Source organism: Pelobates fuscus, chromosome 10 (assembly GCF_036172605.1).
Source record: "Pelobates fuscus isolate aPelFus1 chromosome 10, aPelFus1.pri, whole genome shotgun sequence".
Lineage (NCBI taxonomy): Eukaryota > Metazoa > Chordata > Amphibia > Anura > Pelobatidae > Pelobates > Pelobates fuscus.
Genome location: NC_086326.1, coordinates 55,981,989 through 56,006,958, shown reverse-complemented (window position 1 = coordinate 56,006,958; position 24,970 = coordinate 55,981,989). Strand labels below are relative to the sequence as shown.

The 24,970-nt window shown below is 43.2% G+C and overlaps 1 protein-coding gene across 1 annotated transcript in view; it reads right to left on the bottom strand.

Annotated features, from left to right (window-relative positions):
* The window catches only part of RTKN2 (rhotekin 2), a 112,567-nt gene that overhangs the window by 5,511 nt on the left and 82,086 nt on the right, over nucleotides 1-24,970 (bottom strand). Inside the window, exons 9-10 of the mRNA XM_063435118.1 lie at nucleotides 21,078-21,209; nucleotides 14,918-15,083 (exon numbers count right to left, since the gene is read on the bottom strand). Of these exons, the coding sequence (XP_063291188.1) occupies nucleotides 14,918-15,083; nucleotides 21,078-21,209 (298 nt within the window). The remainder of the gene's footprint in view (nucleotides 1-14,917; nucleotides 15,084-21,077; nucleotides 21,210-24,970) is intronic.

The following is a 24,970-nucleotide window of genomic DNA, read 5'->3' as shown; positions in this document are numbered from 1 at the left end:
TGACCTCCCTGATAAATAACCTCCCCCATGGTATGGTTATAGCTGAGGGAGACTTCAATTCCACCTGTTGCCCAGCGGTGGACAGGAGCGCGGAGCCAGGTCAGGTGCGCCCGCAAAATAGGGGAGCACAGGACAGACTCCTTCACCGCTTCATTACACACACCGGCCTCACAGACAAATGGAGGGCACAACACATTATACCAACTATTCTGCACCTCACCAAACCTACTCGCGCATTGACCTATTCCTCGTTAACGACACAACGGTCACCAGGGTCGCCAAAACCAATATTGGCTCGATCACTTGGTCCGACCATGCAGACATCTCCCTCACCTTAGATAATCTATGTAGGGCTACGCCCTGGAACTGGAAATTGAACACGGCCCTACTCAGGGATCCTGAAATCGTTGAGGAAGTGAAATCAGAGATCCGAGAATACTTTACCCTAAACCGGGGAGCAGATACCCCCCAGCCATGGTCTGGGCAGCACATAAGGCGGTCATACGCAGGACCCTCATAAAACTAGCCACAGACCCCCCGCTTAGGGGGGGGTCTGCCTTGACGTTGGCAGGCGGACATTCCCCCCAATGGCCATTGGAGCAACTAAATATACGTAGGGATTAAGGAGAGAGCGCAGGTAACTTTTTGTTTTCTTTGGTTTTTACTATATATTGGGGCTGATGTGTACTGTGGTCCTTGCTGCCGGCCCATTAGTGATGGGAGTGAGCGCAGGACTTCTCTTTTTGCATTTGTATTTACTCTGTATCACACAGCCTGGTTACAAAGCTGCCGCCCATCCCATGTGTTCCCTATTAAGGGTTAATAAGTATATAGGGGTGTATATAAAAAATACCCCTCTCTGTCTCATTAGAGATATCTTTGCCAGAAACTCAAGGCTGCAGGCTGAAGGGTCAGTGTTAGGACCCGCTTAGGGGGGTCTGCCTTGACATTGGCAGGCGGGCATTTCCTCCAATGGCCATTGGAGCAACTAAATGACCTCCATTTGTCTAAATATACGTAGGAATTAAGAAGAGATCGCAGGTAACTTTTTCTTTTCTTTGGTTTTGGTTTTTACTTGTAAAAAGAAGCTTAAAATGCAGAAGCTACGTGACCAGCTCTGCGCACTATGCACAGAAGAACAGAAACACAAACAAGACCCCACACCACAAACCGCACAAAAGCTAGCAGAACTCCGCGTAGCGGTGAAAGACACCTTGCTAGAAGATACGGCCAGGGCACTGACATAGACCAGACGAACATACTATGAAAATGCAAATACAAAATGGACTCCCTTCTTGCGGCCACCCTTCGACCCCAGACATAACCAAAATTTGAAATGACAACAGACAGATACAAACTGCACCGACAGACATAGCCAGAGTTTTCACAGAATTCTATAAGACAGTATACAACCATACGCCACAAACCAGAGACAGAGACTTAGAGGACGAAAAGGCCACTCATACATATCTAGACCAGAGAGGCTTCCCGAAATTAGAGGGAGAAGCGATAGAAGACCTAGGGAGACAAATCACAGAAGAGGAAGTGGGCGCAGCTATATCGACTCTCAAGGGGGGAAAAGCTCCGGGGCCAGACAGATATGACAGTACATACTTTAAGACGTTCAGAGAAGAACTGATCCCATTTATGACACAATGGTTCAATGACCTGATGGGGGGACGGCCAGACATGACAGACATGACCGACGGACAGAGAGATGTCCCTAGCAACCATTGTTTTAATCCCGAAACCGGGAAGAGATAACTTAGAACCCGGAAACTACAGACCCATCTCAATTCTTAACCATGACGTGAAAGTCCTGGCCAAAATCCTTGAAACCCGGCTGACCCCACGCTTACGAACCCTGGTCCACGCAGACCAGGTGGGGTCCGTCCCATGCAGACAGCTCTTTGAAAACACGAGACGCAACATAGACTTGATATGGAGACAAAACGCGATGGGGGAGGCACCCCTGATGTGGTCTCTAGATGCCAAAAAGGCATTTGACAGGGATAGAAGGCCTTACTTGTTCGCACTCCTGAAATGGATGGGCTTCCCAGTCCCATATATCTCCGCCATCCGGGCACTTTACACAGACGCCAAAGCACAGGTCAGAGTAACTGGAGCCCCAAGCATCCCCTTCCACATGAGAAACGGAACGAGGCAGGGATGTCCCCTGTCCCCGTAGATATTAATCTTAGCACTAGAACCACTACTCACAAACATCAGAGCCCACCCGAATATACTCGGGGTAAAGGTGGGAGGTGAACACTTCCAGGTCTCCGCATACGCGGACGATATCCTCCTCATGTTGACAGAGCCCAACACCTCCATGCCGGCATTAGCACAGACCCTAGAGGAATATAGCTAAATATCGGGATATAAAGTTAACCTCAGCAAATCCTGCACCCTTCCACTAAATATGACGGACGCAGACATAAACGAGATCACCACAACACACCGAATACAGATCTTGCGCACCCACATTAAATATCTAGGCGTACACTTGACAGCAGACCTGAAACAACTATACACACAGAACTACATTCCCATGTTTCATTCACTGATGAAAGACTTAGACAACTGGGTTGACAGACCGATCTCATTGATCGGAAGGGTACACTCGATAAAAATGAACCTACTCCCTCACCTCCCGATCCAGATCTCCAAAATGGACCTCGCCCCACTGCAAAAAGCCATTGGCGGCTTTATATGGCATAATAAACGGCACCGTGTCTCCTGCAACACCCTCTACCAATCAAAACCCACGGGAGGACTGGCGCTGCCTAACTTATTTTATTACTACTTGGCCGCACAGTTCGCGCAGGTGGCAAAGTGGCACGCACCCCCTGGGGAGAGAAAGTCGGCAGACCTAGAAGCGGCACTAACAGGCTCAGATCTCCCACAGTTTTACATTTGGCTGCCCAAAACTCAGAGAGCTATCCTACACACGGAGTGCCCAGCAATCCTTAACTCCTTGCGGATATGGGATAATTATGCACAAAGATACGGGCTTACTAAGCTCCCCTCCCCAATGATGCCCCTATTTAGAAATAGAACCTTTCCCCCAAGGGTAAGGGCCACACTGTCACATATACACAGGCGAAAGGGTGGTGACGTTTGACGAGCTAGCACAAAGGGGGACCCTCAGACCAGGGGATTTCTTCCGATACATACAGCTCAAGGATTACGTGAACAAACCACAGATCCAAACAATCGTGACACAACACATGATGGGATTTGACCGCATATGCCTCAACGCTTGATCTCCTCTATACTCACACTTAGCATCCACAACAACCGAATGGGGCACACTAACATACACAGGGAGATGGGAGGCGGATCTGGGGGAGACACTGGAGGGCACAGACTGGCAAGAGATCTGGGAGGCCAACACAGCGGTTACTATATATACCACCCTCCAGGAACAAACATATAAGACGATGTTCCGATGGTATGTGACACCACTACAACTACACCGCATGGGCCACACCCCAACCGACCTCTGCTGGAGGCTATGCGGGGTAAAAGGAACCTTCATTCACATGTGGTAGGAATGCCCAGTGGTGGGGACCTTTTGGAGGCGGGTGGGGACACTGGCAGCGAAGGTTTTTCAATTAAATGTAGAGATCGACCCATGAACATTCCCCCTCTCCAGGACCAAGGACAACTGGATCAAACCTGACCAACGACTGCTACACAAACTCACACTGGCAGCCAGATTCACCATAGCACAAAACTGGCTTAAACCCGACATGCCAGCAATGGCTATGGTAATACAGAAGACAAGCAAAATACGCCTCATGGATAAACTGACTGCTATTACAAGAGGATCCCTGAAGAAATTCGAAAAAACATGGGACCTCTGGTTAGAATGGGACGGGACTGAGTGACTGGACAGGACCCCCTCCCCCCCTCAACAGACTAAGAACAACAGGTCCATGACGGAAGACCTAGCTTGTCCCCCTCCGCTCCTCCATCTGACTCTCTCTCCCCCCCCCCCCATTCCCCACAACCAATACGGTTTTCCTTTTCCTTCTTCTTACTAACTTAGACTCACCACTTTGTACATCGTTGGTAGAACAACAGCAACGAAGGGCATAGAGGGCCACCCCAACAAAAACCCCACCGGTAACTACTCACAGGGTCCCCTCCTCACAAACTACACCCCCTTCCCACAATTTCTTGAGTAGACACACCATATGCGAAAGACAACACCCAAAGGGATCCTCACATGAAAGGAGTTAGAACACAGGAAAAGTGACGTCTACTTCATAGGTCAGAGTACGATGGGAAGGCATAATACAAAGCGCATACGCCATAGCGATAGCCTAGTTAATTAGAGTGAGTGAGGCCACTACAACCAGCCAGGCGGCTGGGCGACCATATAAGTTCACGCCAAACACCCTGCGGTACACTACCAACTTGAAACGACCACAAGAGATAAGGATGTTAATAAACCTAGGTTTAAACAACACGCCAAACAGACCAGAATGAAAAACAGCAGAACATAGTTAGGTAGATGTATCTATGCAGATGTATTCGGCCATAAGGCCCATTGTAAGAATATGGTATACCAACGTCGATGTACTTCTATAGCCTGACAATTGTTCCTACCCCTTTTTTTCTTTCTGTAACCCAATCCACGTTACGACTTTAGAAAGAAAAGAAAAAAAAATTCTATAAATAAAGAATATATAAATAAAAATTTATAATTCACAACATTATTAAATCCCTATAAGGATGATACAAAAACACACACACACACAAAAAAAAAACAGTGCCAGAAACAATGTGAAAAAATAGAAAAGAAATAAAATTGGACAAGCAGATGGATCCTATATAGATAGTCAGAATGATTTCCCAGCTTGGAAAGACTAGAAAGCAGGTGAACGTAACCTGGTACTATGTGGCAAAAATGCATACAAATTGAAAGCACCCAGCTAAGTCTTATGAGCTGCTGGAGGCTAGGAAAGTCTGATATAGTATCTAATATATAACAATAAATGTAGATAAAGAATAGCAGATTCATCATAAGGCAGTGTAATGGATCATAGGCAGAAATTGTAGAGTAAAGAAGGCTCTGTATGGTGTTAACCAGTGACTGTCTTATTAATCAGCTTAACTAATCATTAAGAAACCATAGAAAGAAAAGGAAATTGGAATATACGTGGTGAGAAACTATAACAGCTGGGAAACCAACAATTAAATATGAAATTGTCCCTAGTAGAATATCCCTTATGGTCAAGTACTCAGAGCCTATATAATAATATAGATGATAGACAAGTATGCAGACCTAAATTGGTCCGCTCATAAGTTAACGAACAAGTAGTCCCATTTACGATACACCCTGAAGATACATAGATTAGTTAATAGTATAGAAAAGATAGCTAAAAAAATAATAAAAAAATAATCAGTAAATAACTGCTTCAGGGTAATCCCTCATAAACTAGATATAGCCAGTGTGAAATAAGCACTGCTGCTTCAAGGCAGCCTATCATCTACCTAAAAGAGCCAATACTAACTCATCTACTACTGCCTAAAAATAGAAACTACATATTTACGCAGGGAGATCGTTAAGATTTATAGTAATAGCAAGTTGCTAAGGCATGCAAAAGGTGTCCAAGTATTAAAAATGACCAGTCGAGCGTCTGCTCAGACTAGATTATTGTCTGGATCTTGTAATAACTAATAATGTTGACCTATTTTTTAGGGAGCATTGAGAAATAGTAACCAAAATATTGTATCATTTGAGATTAACTAAACAAACAAATATAATTATATGGGCTGTACAAAAATGCTTAATTTACAAAATGCAAATTTTGATGGCATAATGACATTTTTAGAAACATAGAATGTGACGGCAGGTAAGAACCATTCGTCCCATCTAGTCTGCCCAATTTTTTTTAATACTTTCTTTACTTCCTGGCATTATCTTATAGTTAGGATAGCCTTATGCCTATCCCATGAAAATTAGTAGAAATATAGATTGGTTGTTTCAGTGGATATGATCTACTTGGATTTTGCCAAGTAATTTCATACAGTTCAACACAAAAGGTTAATATTGAAATTGAAATCCGTTGGTTTACATGAAAAATCTAATTCTTGGATAGAACACTGGCTTAAAGTTAGAGTGTAGGGAATAGTTTTAAAAGGAAAAGTTCACTTCTCTAATCGGTGTATAAATGATCTTGAAATGGGCATTGAAAGTCATTGGTCGGTGTTTGAAGAGAACACAAAACTAGGTAAGATAATACCATCTTACCATGATATAAAGTCTCTACAAAGGGATTTGAATAAATTGGGGGACTGGGCAAGCAAGTGGCAGGTGAGATTCAAGACAGATTAAAATGAAAAGTCTTGCATTTTGGAATAAGGAATCTGTGGCGGGACTCCCAATCGGCGTCTTGCTAACAGCCTACCCTAGCCACTGAGGTATAGTGGGCATGACAGGGAAATCATATTCAGCCTGCTGGAACTCTGTGCCGGATTGAGGGCTGGCCACATCCCGCTGAACTTTGGACTTCCACCTATTTCGGGCTAGCAATATCCGATATGGGGAGCTTTTTGGACACACTGGGCGCTCCAGGAAGACCTTTCTGGGGATGTATGGCATGTGGGGGTTCTTATATGTTTTCTATGTGTTTTTGATGTTTTATATTTTTATACTTAGTCATGCTGACACAAGAGATTCAAGGGCATGTCTTGGTTGACTGTACCCTTGCTGTGTATATAAGTGGGCCATCTGGCCATAATAAAACCAGTCTATTTCACCCTTTACTAAGTCTTGACTAGTGTTTGGGTGATACCACGGTAACCTGTGCAAGAAGCTATAATCACTCTGGAGCTGATCACAACTGGATAGGGCGACCAAGCCGGTAGTAATCCATCTTCAGGAGTGTTTACCGCCAGAGAATCCACAAGCCACAAACATTAAATGGGCTTGAGTTAGGGATTCTTGGATAGAATCTTCATAGTCATGAGGATAAAAAGCGTGCATCCACAAAAACCATTTGTGGGTTCTCTTTCAGCAGCTAATTTTTAAATGAGAAGACTTGAAATAAGAAAAATATGTATATGTTTTTCTCTAATTGACTTGAATGGAAAACGAACAAGTAGTAAGTAAAAGACATTCAGAGGACAGTTTTACTACCAAAATTTTTTTTGTGCTAATACACCGCAGCTTGAAACCTGCTGAATATTAAATAGATGTGCTAAGTGTGGGCAAAATATGAATAAGCTACTTAATGAAAACATATGTTCAAATCTGGTAAGTAACATCTTTAATGCCCACAATAAATTAGTCATATACACCTGGACATACTTTATTACATTGAGCGCCAGTCTACTTCTCGAGATAAAGATATGTGTATAAATGTAAATATGTGAGATTTCTTTTTAAATTATGTATTCATTTTAAATGCATAAAATAAAAAGTGTATTTTTTAATTGCACATGCCTTGATGATAATCCATGATCAACCCTCAAAGTAAGTAGATATTTTAGAATACCGTAACACCTCCTGACTGCGCAAATTTGGAATCCATTATGTTCCGCACATCATTATTTCAATAGTATGAATGCACATTTCATAATATTGGTGATCATTGGAAAGAAGAATACATGTACATCATCTGCACAGGATGACAAACCCCTTTGTCCAAGTGCTGTGCGTGACAAGAACCAGTGTAGTGTGCTAGGCAGAAATTGAATTTTGAATACATAGTTGTTTCATGAATGAGCTGCAACCAGCTGTCATGGAATGTCAAGAACTTGTGAAACAGCTGTTCAAAAGCAATTCATATGGAGCTGTCAGCTGCTGATTCTACTTATTAACACACTGCATTAATTTCTTACTTTGTGTAACCGCTACCAGACTATTATTAGGCTGTGAAACAAATACAGAAAAAAAAAAACCAGAATAAAAACGAAAAAAATCCCTTAAGCAAACATTACAAAAACGTGATGGATAATGTTTGGAAAAAATATATATAATCAAAAATAACACATGTATGACTCAAAAAATTTTTCTAAAGTTTTATTTATACCGTACACTAGATTTATGATCAGGAAAAAAATAAAATAAAGATAGACAAACTTATGCCTCATTTCCACCTAGCGGTATAGTCCGGGTCGGTACTGTTCGGAAGGGTTAGAATGGTCCAGCCTATTCAGGTTAGCATTTCCACTGCAAGTCGGACCACCAGGGAGCATGCGGTGTTTAGACCAAATGCCTAGCGTGTCATTTGTTGTGAGCATTGACATTTTCCTTTCCGCCAATCATTGGATTGTATAGTGTGACGTCAGTAGCTCCGCCCTAACCGTACCGCAACATTTCCTATGGACCTATATCTTAAAGGGAATGGTGCGGTTTGGTTGTATGGGCCACTTTCATAATGGAAACACTTAAAATAGCGTCCCAGACCGTACCGAACTGAACCGCTCAGTGGAAACGGGGCATAATTAACTAAGTAACTAACTAAGTAACTAACTAATTAAGTAACCCACCCACTCAACTTTTATGTTCCATACCGAATTATAACTTTAGGAATTATATATGTATCTGTATTACAAAATTTAGACCAAAATGTCCAAGTTTGTTCTCCAACTCCAAGCTATTTTCCCCAACTGCTATATTGGTTTAAAATTTAGCAATTCGCATGTTATGAATAGATAGAGACAGAGACTTCTATGCCAAGTTTAACCTCCAAGGAACCCCACAATATTCCATTCAGTTAAGCAGCTCAGAGTTTTAATGTCCACGGAAGGCATGGAACGACATGCCTTTAACCCCTTAAGGACACATGATGGAAATATTCCGTCACAATTCCCTTTTATTTCAGAAGTTGTGTCCTTAAGGGGTTAATGTATCAGTATGGCTAGATCTCTGTGGCTCCCAGGGAGACCAGGGGATCACACGCTAGCTGGGGCCCGACCTAGTTGTTCCACACGGACTTTAAAGCTCAAAGTGTGTGTTCACACAGCCCTTCAAATCACCGTGACTGTCATTTGACCTTATACATTTCCCCAACAACTTCAAAGACTCCAGATTTGCATTCTACTGCATCTAACAACTGCAGTAATACTCCACAGGAATATATTTGTGAAGTAGTAAAAGGCAGAAAGCCTCTGAAACTTACAATTAAAATTCAATACATATGTAAAAATAAATAAAGAAACGTAAAATCTAAATCTGGCAGACATTCGTAATAAAACAGACATATGAAAATACTCCAAATGTCCCATATTAAATAGACTAAGCGGTCTCTTTGGGCAAATGGTATGCCTTGGTGATCTTGAGCAGTTGGAGGTTGCTTTGTTGTCCCAAAAGCAGACATGGGTTAGCTAACTCAATTGGCGAAAATTAAAAATTTCAAATATGAAATTGGTATGGCTGTAAACTTGGCTCATAACTTGTAAAAAAATAAATAAATCAACAGGATATACAGCAAAATCATATGTGAGGACGCTGAACTTGATGGACGCAGGTTTCTTTTCAGCTATGTAACTATGTAAACTAAAAATAAAAAAATTTGCAAAGATCTACATGGTGGATGTTATTGTCCTTGCGAGCAGAAGCACAATACAAACATGGTGCCTTTGCAGTATGTGAAATTCCCCAACAAATGTAGAAATATAGAGTGTGAATCATAAAGAAGCCTATTTGTAGATCCGTCAGTTTACAAGGATAATACATATAATATTTACCTTCGTATTATGGTTTCATCTCCATCCATCTGTTCTTTAAGCCTTATAATCCACACCCCTGCAAAAACAACACCGAATCTCTCCATTTTTTTTCTCCACACTGTGTGTGTATATTGTACGGTTTCCCCCAATTGTACAGCGCTGCGGAATATGTTGGCGCTTTATAAATGCCAGTAATAAATAAATATGATCTGAGCAAGCAGCCTTCGAGACCTTCAAAATGGTTTCCTGGTGTCAAGGATCACCATGCAAACCTGATCACACAGATTTAGAAACACGAAAGATACACTGCCACCAAGTTTGTAGTCGTTCGTTATTTCTTTTTCTTGTCCTATATTTTGGCCAATAAGAAATATAAAAGAAAGGATATGGGCCCTTTTGTGATTGAATTACCAATCCCAGTGAAAGTGTGAGGAAAGAAATACAAAAATCTGCATTAAAAAATGTTTAAAAGATCAAATAAGGGGGGGCGGAGCTAGCCACTGACCTGATCGGACGTACATGCGGAGAGCTCCCGAGGGAGATCTACTAAAACTAAACCTAACTGAACCCAAAGAAAACTAAGCTTCGTAAAAGTGAAACAGCATCCTCCACCAAACATATCGGAGCCCTGTTCCGTGGCACGCCGATGCCGCGGACCGCCAAAATGGCACATGCAAGGGGAGACTCAGAATCCGGTTCAGAGGAGAGCATATCAGCATACTCTGACAGTGGCATAATCAATCAGAGAACAGCCAACACCGAGATGACCCCAGTAAACAGGAGTACCAGCCTTGCACAGCAAACGGAGAACATGCCAGCCAGCAAAGCTGACATTAAGAACATGTTGGCTGAAATGAAGGCCTACTTCTCGGCCAACATTGCGCTTGTCCACCAAGATATGGGGGCTATAACCACCAGACTGCAGTCACTGGAGGACGAGGGGTGCATCACCAGAGACCTACAAAACAATATGTCTGCTGATATAGACAGACTAAAACAGATTACCCTCACCATGGAAGAAAAAATAGCTGTGCTGGAGGACTCTAAGTGGCAGCGCAATCTAAGACTCCGCGGAGGAGTCCCCGAAGACATCATGGACACTGAGGTCCCACATTATCTCAGAAGGCTCTTAAGCGCAATGCTCTCACCATCCAGGGCAAAAGCTATACAACTCAACCACTACTACAGGATCCCCAAGTCTCCTAAGGCCCCAGCCGAAGCGCCACAAGACCTGCTCCTGAGTTTACAGCTACTTCAGAGCAAACAGCTACTACAATCGAGCAGCATTTCGAAGGCGCAAACCTCTCCTTTTTCAACGATATCTCCAGACCCACAATGATCTGGAGACAATCCGTGCAACCAGTCACGAAGCTACTACGGGAAAATGGAGTCAGATACCGCTGGGGACCAGGACAGTGGCGTACATACCAGGGTCGCAGGGGTCGCGGCTGCGACCGGGCCCGGCCCACCAGGGGGCCCGGCCGCCCTGCGACCCGGTATGTATATCACTTGGCCAGCCTCTTCTCCTGGGGGGCCCAGGAGCCGGCCACCTCCGGGCCCCCCGAGGCTGGCCCTGACTGTCACCCGGCTGGCCGGTCCTGCGGGCGCGCGAGGGAGCACTGTCCCCTGATTGCTTCCTCTTCAGCTCCCTCGCGCACCGCAATGATACCGGAGCCGGAAGTCATCTTCCGGCGCCGGTATCAGTACGCGGCGCGCGAGGGAGCTGAAGAGGAAGCAATCAGGGGACAGTGCTCCCTCGCGCGCCCGCCCGCCAGCCTGCCTGCCCGCCGGGTGACCGGCCCCCCAGGAGCCCAGCAGCACCACTGGACCCCAGGGAATCCCCTCAGCACTCCAAAAGGTAAGGAGGCTGGGGGGATTAAATTTTAAAAAAAATGTGTTAGTGTGTGTGTCTTTTACTGTGAGTGTTAGTGTGAGTGTGTGTGTTACTGTGTGTGTTAGTGTGTCTGTTAGTGTTACACACTAACACTCACAGTAACACTAACACTAACACTCACAGTAACACTAACACACACACTAACACTCAGTGTGTTAGTGTTACTGGTTACTGTGAGTGTTAGTGTGTGTTTTACTGTGAGTGTTAGTGTGTTAGTGTTACTGTGTGTGTTAGTGTGTGTTTTACTGTGAGTGTTAGTGTGTGTGTTAGTGTTACACACTAACACACACACTAACACTCACAGTAACACTAACACACACACACTAACACTCACAGTGTGTTAGTGTTAGTGTGTGTGTTACTGTGAGTGTTACTGTGAGTGTTAGTGTGTGTTTTACTGTGAGTGTTAGTGTGAGTGTTAGTGTTACTGTGAGTGTTAGTGTTACTGTGAGTGTTAGTGTGTTAGTGTTACTGTGAGTGTTAGTGTGTGTTACTGTGAGTGTTAGTGTGTGTTACTGTGAGTGTTAGTGTGTGTGTTACTGTGAGTGTCTGTTGAGTGTGTCTGCTAGTGAGTGTCAGTGAGTGTTACTGTGTGTGTCTGTTACTGAGTGTGTTTGTATTAGTGAGTCTGTTTGATGTCTATTAGTTAGTGTATGTTTTGTAAGTGAGTGTGTATGTATGTCTGTCGCTGAGTGTGTCTCTGTCAGTAAATGTGTGTGTCTGTTAGCTAGTGTGTATGCGTGTGTTAGCTAGTGTGTATGCGTCTGTTCGTGAGAGTGTGTATGTGCGTGTCTTCAGCACTTACCTTTCTCCAGCGCCGGACTCCCTTGGCGCTGGGGATCCCTCTGCCTCTCAACTCCGAATGCGCATGCACAGCAAGAGCCATGCGCGCATTCAAACCGCCCATAGGAAAGCATTACTCAATGCTTTTCTATGGACGTTCAGTGTCTGAGAATCGCGGAAGCTCCTTTAGCGGCTGTCAGTGAGACAGCCACTAGAGGCTGGATTAACCCTCAGTGAAACATAGCAGTTTATCTGAAACTGCTATGCTTTCAGCTGCAGGGTTAAAATTAGAGGGACCTGACACCCAGACCACTTTATTGAGCTGATGTGATCTGGGTGTCTGTAGTGGTCCTTTAAGTGTGTGTGCATCTGCATGCACTGGTGTACATACCGCGGTCGCAGGGGTCGCAGCCCTGCAACCCCTGCGACCAGGTGCCCGCCGCCATGTGTTGCGGCCCCGGCCCGCGCAGAGTAAGCGTGCGGGGGGGGGGGGCCCACGGATCAATTTTCGCACCGGGGCCCCATAGGTCATGTGTACGCCACTGGACCAGGACACAAGCTGTCGGTGCAGCATGGCGCAAAGAGAATATACCTCGCACAAGTTTCAGAAGCGGAACGATTTCTCAAGGCTCTGAACCTGCCAGCAATAGAAAACGCAGAGGGACATACTGCATCTGCTTCCATGGAACATACCCCCTCACCTTGGGACGTTGCCAGCATCCAGCCATTTTACCCCAGACAGAAGCGGGCCGCGATGCCAGGACCACTCAAGGACACTGGACACTTGTAACCGTAAGCCCGCGGCGAAGTACACCTATCCACATTTAACGCTAGTGATGGGGATGGCCCTAAGGCCACTCATACTTCTACTATATTGCTTGCAGAGAACTTTTGTAATTTTTAATTTTTAAACACATCACCTCATAGTGCTCATTTTTGCAGGATATACTCTACTCTCTCGGGAATCTCATTCCCTCCCATTTAAAGCGAGATAACTTGATGACCCTCCATAGTCCGCACCATAATGTGCAATTGTTTCCAGATTACATAAAGCCGGGCAGGAATAATGTCATGACATGCATCTTGTCTTTATGTTTAAATGTACAACACTTTTCCTACCACATGTGTCTGCACTTAAAAATGTAACGTACCATGCGGATACCTGTATGTATAACCCAGATATATGTTACAATAAAAATATTAAATATAAAAAAAAAAATGATAAAATAAGTGTTCAAACTCACAGAGGTATGTTTGTGCAACTCTATTGCTGAGAATGTTAATTCTGAATTTTCAGAAAGGTGAAAAAAATTCAGAAAGGTGAAAAAATAATAATGCAGTAATTTTTTATATATTCTTTGTTAGTGCTCTGTCAATAAAAATAATAACAAGCCAAAACATGATAATTAAAATTCATAGAAAATAGACAATATTTCATTGTCTGTTCCTTAAGAAAATGCTTAATTAGACATGCTTTAGGGAAATGGAATTTAAATATGGCTTGGGCTAATTGCACTCACAGGACAAATTAGCAGAATAGAATGTGTGACAGGAGCTGGAACAGAAGGACTTCACACTAACTATATTAATAAAATAAAAAAATACAATAAAAAAAAATTTTTTAAGCGATTTTTTAAATCTAATTTATAAAATTTCGTTTTACACGATAGCCATAAAAAACTATATTATTTTATGTTCATTTAAATGGTTATATGATTGCAGAACGATCAAGCTCATCTAAAACCCAGATGAGAAAAATACTACCTCATTTGCATGGGCAGACATTATTGCAACTGAATACGATTTAAAAGGAACGCAGCTGCACCCGCAAGAACAATTTTAAAAAGTTCCTTGCACTTCATGCTAGTGCATGTATGATTACGTCATGATGCACACACTGAGCAATGTTGCAGCCCTGTGTTACATCTTACAGATAAGAGATCGTCGATGCTGATCCGTATGTTTCAAGTGCAGAAGTGAGAAGGGCTTGCCCTCCACAGCAAAGGAGATCATTTTTGAACCAACTATCTGTGTAATTAACTGAAAGATATACTAGTAAACTAGCAAATGCAAAATATTTGCTTTCTTGGTAATTAAGAGGGTATTATGATTTGCTCCAAATCAATTGTATACAAAATCTGCTCTGCTCGTTTCAGGGGAAGTGTATGACTGTCAGTAATTAGCTCTAGATTTCACAATACCCAGGATATTTCTGTTCGATGAATTCCTAACCTAATTTATTACCTTTCAGTCTGGCTCCCGCTTGCAACACAATGCATCTAATGCCAACAAAATGACACCTGGAATGTAAAAACTAGATGGCAAGCATGTATCATAGCCTGAAGCAAGAAAGTGGTTCTGTGACCAAATATAAAATTGTACGACTTTTGAAAGAATGTAAGTCAGAGACTTGGAAACGTGAAAAGGATATTTACAAGTGTCTGGAACGAGTACAAGTCTGATCGGATTTATCCACAAATCTGCTACAATTTACATTCTTTTCATAAACCTATTTGTCTGAAGCCTAGTTCATTGCCATTAATAACTTACTAAGATTGTAAAAATGCTGCCAGAAAACCTCCATCCACTTTTGAAGTTCCTCTCTGCTGTCAGCCGAGAAGATTTTTGTAACGGCTTCTCCAGACACGAGGTTGATAACGGAGAAGCTGTTAGTCCTTTTCTTGGAATCTTTCTCTACCGCTCGAATTCTTGTGTCCTGAAATGCAGACATTTAACAATGCTCAAGTATTTAAAGAAAAATGAGATGTGAATGATGAGACAAAAAAAAAAAAAAATAGAATATATTGTATTTACACTAAAAAGTCACTCTAAGCACCACAACCACTACACAGACACTTTTTTTTTTCTGTCATATGGTGGCAGTCACATATGGGTTTTGCTCCTCCCTGTGGACAAGACTTTTAATAAGCTTAATTAAAAAAGGATCCTCCCCCTTTGGGTATAAAGGCTCAGACCGCAAAACCTACCCCAGTCTTCTTTCTTGTCCCGATAGGGATGGACAGGACTTCGTCGTTGGTGAGACACACAGGTTGCTGTCTGGGGGATCCGGTCCGAGAGCTGCCCGGGTGGTAAGCTGAGTGGCCCATGCTCCGTTTTCTTAATCGTTACGGAGCATACTGAGGTCTGTAATTTATGCCGAGAAAGTTTCCGGCAAATACTTCCGGGAGGCGGAGCTTGCTCTGAGCAAGCGCACAGCGGTGGAACGCACGCCCGGGTGGTGTTTGCGTTCCACCTGAGCTTCCGGGTGCGCAAAGACGCATGCGCAAACGGAAGCTTAAAGAGATATTGCCAAAAAAAAAAAAAACGCGAAAATTTGATTTAAAAGCTGTGCTAGTACCCACTGACAGCATGGTGCAGATCAGAAGAGGTACGCCGTGTCACCTACCCCCCCACACGGCTCAGAGGTATTTTGAGGTGAGATTTACAGAAAATAGATCTTTACTTTGAAATACTTTCTGAAGGAGAAAATACTTTCTAAGGAGTATCCGTTTAATTTTTTTACAGATATGTCTAGTCCACCTGAGATGGATAAAGAGAAACTAACTCCCACGCCTAGAAAGGCTACGGTGAAATCCAAACATATTGTTTGCAGCGAATGTGCAACTCCCCTCCCAGACGGGTCTAGGAAGAAAATATGCAGTTTGTGTACTGCAAACTCGTTGGAAAGAGAGAAGCAAAAGGATATGCAATCTTTCCTATCCTGGTTCCAGGAGAGTTTGTCCCAGACCTTGGACACGATTAAGAATTCTAAGAGGGTAGAAGCCCCCAGTCAACGAAAGATCAATAAAAGAAAAAGAGATTCCTCTTCTGGATCATCTTCAGGGGAATGTTCCTCATCCAGTGAACCAGTGGGTTTTCCATCAGAGGCAATCCGTAAATTTGTTAAAGAAGTGAATCTGACCATCCTACCTCAGGGAGCAGAAAATCCTAAGAGAGGTTTTTTTGTACAACAGAGCCTAGTTGATTCTATTTTCAGGGAATGGAAAAACCCGGAAAAACGTGCCTTTATTTCCAGACACTTCAAGGACATCTTTAAGCTGGCTAGCGACGTTATGTGGGAAGATCTCCCAAAAGTTGATGTTCAGGTGGCACAGATTGCCAAGAGAACCACGATCCCTATTGGAGAAACTGCAGCATTAAAAAATCCCATGGATAAGAGGGCCGAAACCTCGTGTAGACGAGCTTATCAGACAGCCGGTTTCCAATGTAAAGCCCTTCTGGCAGGGGCAGCAGCAGCCAGAGCGAATGAAGTTTGGCTAAATCTAGTACAGGAAAATTTTTCATCTGGCCAGGTTGTTGATCTTAGTCACATGTTTCAGAACATGCATTTAGCGAATGAATTCCTTTTGGATATGTCAGTAGAAATGATAAAATTGGCCTCCAGGATCATGGGTTTGACTTCGGTGGCAAGACGTGCCCTATGGTTGAGGTCTTGGTCGGCAGATACGGCATCCAAGGCAGTCCTTTGTGAACTTCCTCTGGAAAAGGCTAAATTGTTCGGCGCTCCCTTAGAGGAAATCATACGTCAGATGTCTGAAACCAAGAAGGCACTTCCTCAGGATCGAAAAATTTCCTGGAGAGCAGGCTACAGGAATTATCAATCCAGGGGTAGACGACCCTTTCAGGAAAGACCACACTATTTTCAAAGAAAAGAAAAGAACCGAAAATTTGAACAGAGTAACGAAGTCAAGAGAAGCTTCAGAGACAAAGGGAAGCGTTTTTGACGCCAGAGGTGTAGGAGGACGACTCCAATATTTTTTACCGACATGGGAACAGACCACAAAGGATCCTTGGGTTCTAAGGATTATCCGAAAGGGACACAAGATTGTTTTTCTGGAAAAGCCAAGATCAAGGTTTCTACTTTCATCCTACCAGTCCAGAAAGAAATCTCGAGCTCTAGATTGTCAGACCAGGCTGCTTCTTCACAAAAGTGTAATAGAAAGAGTGCCACAGAAACAGGAATTTCGAGGGGTCTATTCAAGACTGTTTCTCGTTCCAAAACCGGACCACTCATTTCGGCCCATTCTGGATCTGAAGAGGATAAATCAGTTTATCCCTTATCACAGATTCCGTATGGAATCAATCGCATCAGTTTTTCCCCTATTGCAAAACGGAGACGTTATGGTAAAAATAGACTTAAAGGATGCCTATCTGCATGTTCCGATAGCCCCTACTTCAAGGAAATATCTAAGATTTGCAATAAGAAGAAGAAGTCACACCGTGCATTTCCAGTTCAGGGCTCTACCTTTTGGTCTTTCCTCCGCTCCAAGGATCTTTACCAAAATCCTGTCTCCTCTAACTGCTCATTTAAGGGAAAAGGGTGTTTCAATTGTCCCATATTTAGACGACTGGCTACTGGTGGCACATACCGAAGATCAACTGCACAAGGATCTGCAGATCACTATAAAGTTTCTTCAGGAGCATGGTTGGATTTTGAATCTAAAAAAATCAGTTTGCATTCCAACAAGAGTAATAGAGTTTCTCGGGTTCAAGATCGATTCAACCACCATGTCAATTTTTCTGCCCAGACGGAAGAGAATAAAGATCCGAAGATCGATTTCCAATCTCCAGAGAATTAAAAGTTGTTCAGTCAGAGAGGCCATGAGTGTGTTAGGGCTTCTTACGGCCACTTTTCCCGCAGTCAAATGGGCAAGATCAAAGGTCAGACCTTTACAGTGGAACATCCTGACGTCTTGGTCAAAGAAGGAGGAAGATCTAGACGAAAGATTCCTACTGTCCCCTCAGGTGAAAGAACAGCTAGATTGGTGGATAACCTCAGAGTGCCTGTTAAAAGGCTTGTCCTTTCTACCAAAGGTCTGGCTGATAGTCACCACAGACGCTTCAAACTCAGGTTGGGGAGCCCACTTGGGTTCCACCATGTTCCAAGGAAAATGGTCTTCCAAAGAAGCAGAGGAATCCACAAATTTCAAAGAATTGTTGGCGGTTCTGTATGCTCTTCATCACCTCAGACCTTGGTTACTTCAAAGAGCGGTCAAGATACAGTCAGACAATCGTACGGTAGTCTCTTATATCAATCGACAGGGAGGAACCAGAGCGAGAAGGCTTTACAGTCTTTGTACAGCCGTTATAGAATGGGCGCAGAGAAATCTGGAAGGCATTACGGCGGTCTACATAAGAGGCAGCGACAATGTTATAGCCGACGATTTGAGCAGGGGAAAGTGGGACCAAAAGGAATGGTCGCTAAACCCGGACGTATTCAGAATCCTAACTGGGAAATTCGACGTACCAGAAGTAGATTTGATGGCAAGAAGATCAAACAAGAAAGTTTACCACTTCGCCTCCCTATTCAGAACGGATCAACCCAGTTGGATAGACGCTCTATCAATAAGGTGGGATTTTCAGCTGGCTTACATCTTCCCACCTCTGCCCCTGATCCCAAAGGTTCTCCTCAAGATACGAACAGACAGGGCAAGGATATTGGCAATAATCCCTTATTGGCCAAACAGAGTCTGGTTTGCCGCCCTAAAAGAGATGACCATCAGCTATTGGGAACTTCCCATGTCAGCTCATCTCATTGTGAACAGGAACCTACCCTTGAAAGTTCTAGAGATGTTCAGATTGACGGCTTGGCTACTGCAAGGCTGATCCTTCGAAACAAGGGATTGCAGGATGAGAGAATAGCTGTCTTACTCCGCGCCACTAGAGTATCGACTTCTAGGATATACTGTAGAATTTGGTCCAAGTTTCTGCACTGGTGTAGGGATCACCGGTTCCCGATCTTACAACCATCAATTGATAACATTCTTCAGTTTTTGCAAGAAGGCTTTGACGCTGGCATGGGAGTCTCTACTCTCAAGGTCCAAATATCAGCTTTGAATTTTTTTCTTCTAAAGGATCTGGCAGCAAATGTTTTTATCAGAAGGTTTTTTAGGTCTATCAGCCTCAGGAGGCCTCCTAAACGATCAGTGTTTCCATCATGGGACTTAGCCCTAGTCCTTCAAGCCCTTAGTGCTACCCCGTTTGAACCTTTGGAGGAAGTTCCTTTAAAAATTTTATCTCATAAGGTTTTGTTTCTGGTGGCCATCACCTCAGCCAAAAGAGTGGGAGAACTTCACGCCCTATCCTCCTCAGACGAATTCACTATTTTCCATGAGGACAAGGTGGTTCTTTACCCGAGACCATCTTTTCTTCCTAAGGTTTTATCTTCAAAGAATGTGAATCAACCTATTATTTTACCTTCCTTTTTTACTGCGCCCTCATCCCTTCAAGAACACAGATGGCAAAAGTTGGACGTAAGAAGAGCGTTACGTATATATTTAAACAGAACAAAGGAATTCAGAGTGTCGGATCACCTGTTTGTTAATTTTCAGGGTCACTTAAAGGGTAAGGTATCTTCCCGTGGTACTTTATCTCGTTGGCTTATTCAGGCTATCGATTTGGCATATTCTTCCTCAGGTCTTCAGTCGCCTGCTGCTATCAAGGCCCATTCTACTCGAGCTATGGCTACCTCATGGGCAGAAAGGGCACTTGCATCTCCAGAAATCATTTGCAAGGCAGCATGCTGGTCATCTTACAACACCTTTATCAAGCACTACCGGCTAGACATTTTCTCTGCCTCTGAAGCTGCCTTTGGGCGTAAGGTGTTACAAGCCGTCGTGGCTTAGGTCCCGCCCAGAGGGATTCTTGCTATATCCCATATGTGACTGCCACCATATGACAGAAAAAACAGAAATTTTTACTTACCGTAAATTCTTTTTTTCTTAATATGGTGGCAGTATTATAACCCTCCCTCTTTATTAAAGTAATTTTGCATTGGATATTGGATTTGTCTGGTTTTCTTTACTTGTCACGTACTGGGGTAGGTTTTGCGGTCTGAGCTTTTATACCCAAAGGGGGAGGATCCTTTTTAAATTAAGCTTATTAAAAGTCTTGTCCACAGGGAGGAGCAAAACCCATATGTGACTGCCACCATATTAAGAAAAAAAGAATTTACGGTAAGTAAAAATTTCTGTTTTTTTATTTCATTAAGATTTTGATGACAGGAGTCCCCTAGCGGCTTTCTACTGTTGACAGTCAAACGGACAGGTATCTCAGCCAATGAATTCCATCCAAACTTGGACAGAAATTAAATTACTCAAATGGGAGGGAAACGTGAGCTTTAGTGATACCTGTGAAGAGGCGGCAGGTCACAGGCAGCTAGGGGGACACAGGTAAGTGTCCAACCATTCAAAAATTGCCAGGGTCTTAACTCTGTGGTTGTACCAGGGGACTCCATTTCACACCACTTAATTTTTTATTTTATTTTAACAATTTAGTCAATATAACCCTAATATATATTTATGTTTTTCTGCATGTTTTCTTTGTGGTTATATGAAAAACAGCTTGCAAAAGTTGCACATCCTACTGCCTGCAGCCTTTGCAAATCGTCCCGTTTCCCTGACAGGGATTTTCAGTCTATTTCAGGGAAATAAAGAAGACTTCTATTGGGGGAAAAATGGCAACATATAAAATTGGAGGAAGGGTGGGGGGAGGAGAAAAAAAAAATAAGCAAAAAACAAATCTCATAAAGTGCCAAAATGAACCACATACTTATACAATAAAGCCTGAAGTGTTTTATTTTTTTTATTTTATTTTTTTAAAACTGTGCAAAAATACACCAGAATACACTTTATATGGAAAAAGAGGACAGGTGGAAAATAGTTTTCAGTTTTTTGAGGAAGAAATTTACCTTGTTAATAGGAATATTTAAAGTTGGCTCAATTTTAGCTTCAATTTCTTCAGGGGAATAATAGCAGTGAAGATTTCCACCTCTCAGCACACAGTGTAATCTGATAAAGGTACGCAGTCCTCCAACCAACACCTAGAAAAGTAAATAAACATTAAAGGAATGATTTTGTTTTGTTCCTTCAACTAGTGTCTCTTTGGTAGTCTAACAATACACTTTGCCTTCAGGCTTCCTCATATAAATAAATAATAAAAAAAAAAATGTATGTTACTCATAAATTAATATTCATCTGTGTTGTCAAAGTCCGCGAGGATCCATTATTTTTAGTGTACTCTATTCCCCAGGGGAAGTGGTAGATACACTCCCAGAAAGCATTGTACATATGTCCTCCTTCCCGTTACTCCCACAGGAAACTCCCCAGTTATCAAAACTGAGAAGAAGACAACCAGAAGGCAATAAGCACAAAAAAGTAGGAGCAAATCATGCACCAGCACCCTAAGAAGATAAAACATCAATTTTGAGGCCAGGCAGAACATGACCACACAGATTAAAAATAACTCATCGGTAAGCATAAAGTATGTTTTTTTTTAATCTGTCTGGAAGAATGGGCAGTAATTTTGTCAGGCACCAATTTACTTGCCATGGAATAAGACTTCTGAATCAGAGAACAGAAAAATAGACAATTTTTTAAAATTAATTTTTTTTGCTTAAGGGCCCGTGATTGTGTGTAGATCTATGATTATTTGTTTGTGTATGGGATTGTGTGTATATCTGTATGTGATCATGTATATGGGTCTGTGATTGTGCGTGTATGTCTGTGTGTATGTACATCTATGATTATGCGCGCGTGTGTTTGTGTGATTAGGTCAGTGATTGTGTGTGTGTGACTTTGCGTGTGAGTATATCTGTGGTTATGTATGGATATTTATATACATGTGTATGTGTTTAGTAGATAACTCCCTAATTTTGTTATTCTTAAATATGGCAATGACACACAAGGATAACAAATAAGGGAGTCATCTACAAAAAAAATTGAAATATCAAAATTAAGAAAAGAGCTCTTAAAGGGGTCAGAAAAAGAACTAGTTGCTTAGAAAGATCGACCTTCCAGTTGTCCACTCCCAGAAAGTGAATTGTAGAGACAGTCACCTTGTTGCCCCCCACCCATTGTAAACACCTAGAGACTTCCACAAAATTAGAGGTTCTCCTTGCTCCTCCTTGGTGATCTTAACTAGGGCAGGGTTGACATAATTGTGGCCTGCTTTGTGGGAGTCACTCCTGTCTGTCTCCTGTCCAACATTGTCACATCTGTCAATTATGTCAACCCTGTCCTAGAGACCATGAAAGACTGACCAACATATGAGGACAATTGATTGGCTGGCTTTCCTACAGAGCAGAGCAAGTCCTCTAAGCTCGCAGTATGTCCCGCATTGCACCCTACTGCAAAGTGCTGGCATGGGCCCTCACCACAGAGAAGGTGAGCGAAGGGAAGTGAGAGGGGTGGGAGCATATTATTATTATAATTGCGATTTATATAGCGCCAGCAGATTCCGTAGCGCTTTACAATATTATTAGAGGGGGGATTTGACTATAAATAAGAATTACAAGAAAACTCACAGAAACTAAGGGTTGAAGAGAGCCCTGCTCAAACGAGCTTACAGTCTATAGGAGGTGGGGTATAAAACACATTAGAACAGGGAATAGAAGTCAAAATAGGTGGGAGTGAAGCAGAGCTGGAGGAGAGAGTAGAGTGCTGCCCTTTAGGAGATAGCAAGAGACAGGTATGTGAGGTAGAGGTTAGTCTGGGAGGCCATAGGCTTTCCTAAAGAAATGAGTTTTAAGGCACTTCTTAAATGATTGAGGACTAGGGGAGAGTCTGATAGTAGTAGGCAGGCTATTCCATAGGACGGGAGCCGCCCACGAAAAGCCCTGCAAGCGCAAGTTGGCCGTACGGGTACGAGCAGCGGACAGAAGGTGGTCATGGGCAGAGCGGAGAGACCGAGAAGGGGCATACCTATGGATCTGTGAGGAGATATAAGAGGGGCGAAGTTTATTCAGTGCTTTATAGGTATGGGTTAGCACTTTGAATTGACTCCTATAGGATACAGGAAGCCAATGTAAGCACTGACAGAGGGGTGAGGTGTCAGAGGACCGACTAGAGAGGAAAATCAGTCTGGCGGCAGCATTCATTACAGACTGTAGCGGGGCAATACGGCTATTGGGAAGACCAATTGGGAAAGAGTTACAATAGTCCATGCGAGGGATTACTAGAGCATGGACAAGCTCTTTAGTAGCATCTTGTGTAAGAAAGGGGCGGATGCGGGCGATGTTTTTGAGGTGGAATTGGCATGATTTTACAACAGACCGGATGTGAGGCTCAAAGGTAAGGCCAGAATCAAAAGTAACGCCAAAACAACGTGCTTGTAAGGATGGACTGATATGGGTACCACCAATCTGAAGGGAGAGCGAGACAGGAGGATTAATATTAAGAGGAGAAAAGACAAGAAGTTCTGTTTTGGAAAGATTCAGTTTCAGAAAGCGGGAGGACATCCTATCAGATATAGAAGAAAGGCAAGAGGTGACACGTTGCAGGACATCAGGGGAGAGGTCTGGGGAGGAGAGATATATCTGGGTGTCATCAGCGTACAGGTGGTATTTGAATCCAAAAGAGGTAATAAGCTTGCCAAGAGAGGCAGTGTTAAGAGAAAAAAGAAGGGGACCAAGGACAGAGCCTTGAGGGACTCCAACTGAGACAGGACGAACGGTGGAGGTATCATTAGAAAAGGAGGCGCTGAATGAGCGTTGGGCGATATAGGAGGAAAACCATGAGAGGATAGAGTCACAGAGACGGAGTGATTGAAGAGTTTGGAGAAGGAGAACATGATCAACAGTGTCAAAAGCAGCGGAGAGGCCAAGAAGAATTAATATGGAATAGAGACCTTTGGATTTAGCTGTGATGAGGTAATTAGTGACTTTGATAAGGGCAGTCTCAGTAGAGTAGAGGGGGCGGAAGCCGGACTGGAGAGGGTCGAGGAGAGAGTAGGAGTTGAGGAAGCAGGCCAGACGGGTGAAGACTAGACTTTCAAGAAGCTTTGAGGAAAAAGGGAGCAGGGATATAGGACGATAGTTAGAGGGGGAGGATGTGTCGGCACATGTTTTTTTTAAGATGGGTACTACAGTAGCATGTTTCAGGACAGCAGGAACAGTGCCAGAAGAAAGAGTAGTTGAATATGTGTGTTAAGGAGGGCAGAAGACAAGAAGAGAGAGATCTAATAAGGTGAGACGGGACAGGATCAAGCGGGCAAGTGGTGGGGCAAGAGGAAAGGATAAGTGCAGCCACCTCTTGTTCAGTAGCCTGGGAGAAGGTCGGAAGGGTTGGAGAGGCATGATCCAGGGGAGGTTGAAAAGGTGAGGGGCAAGGTGGTGAGAATTCTTTCCTGATCTGTTCAATCTTGTCAGTAAAGTAGCAAGCAAGACTATCTGCTGTAAGGTTAGTTTGGGGGTGGCCACAGAAGGACAAAGAAGAGAGTTAAAGGTATCAAAGAGATGCCTGGGATTGTGGGAGCATGAATGAATAAGAGAAGAAAAGTATGACTGTTTGGCATGGGCAAGGGCTGTGCTGTATGAACACAATATGAATTTGTAGTGTAGAAAGTCTGACTCAGTGTGAGACTTCCTCCAGCAGCGTTCAGCAGAACGAGAACATCTTTGCAGGTAGCGTGTTGATTTAGTGTGCCATGGTTGGGAGAGTGTTCTCCTTGCGGTGTGTATTTGGAGAGGGGCTGCAGCGTCCAGGGCTGAGGTGAGGGTAGAGTTATACGAGGAGATAGCCAGTGAGGGACATGAGTAAGCAGGAATGGATAATAGTTGGGAATTTATATCAGCTGACAGCTGCT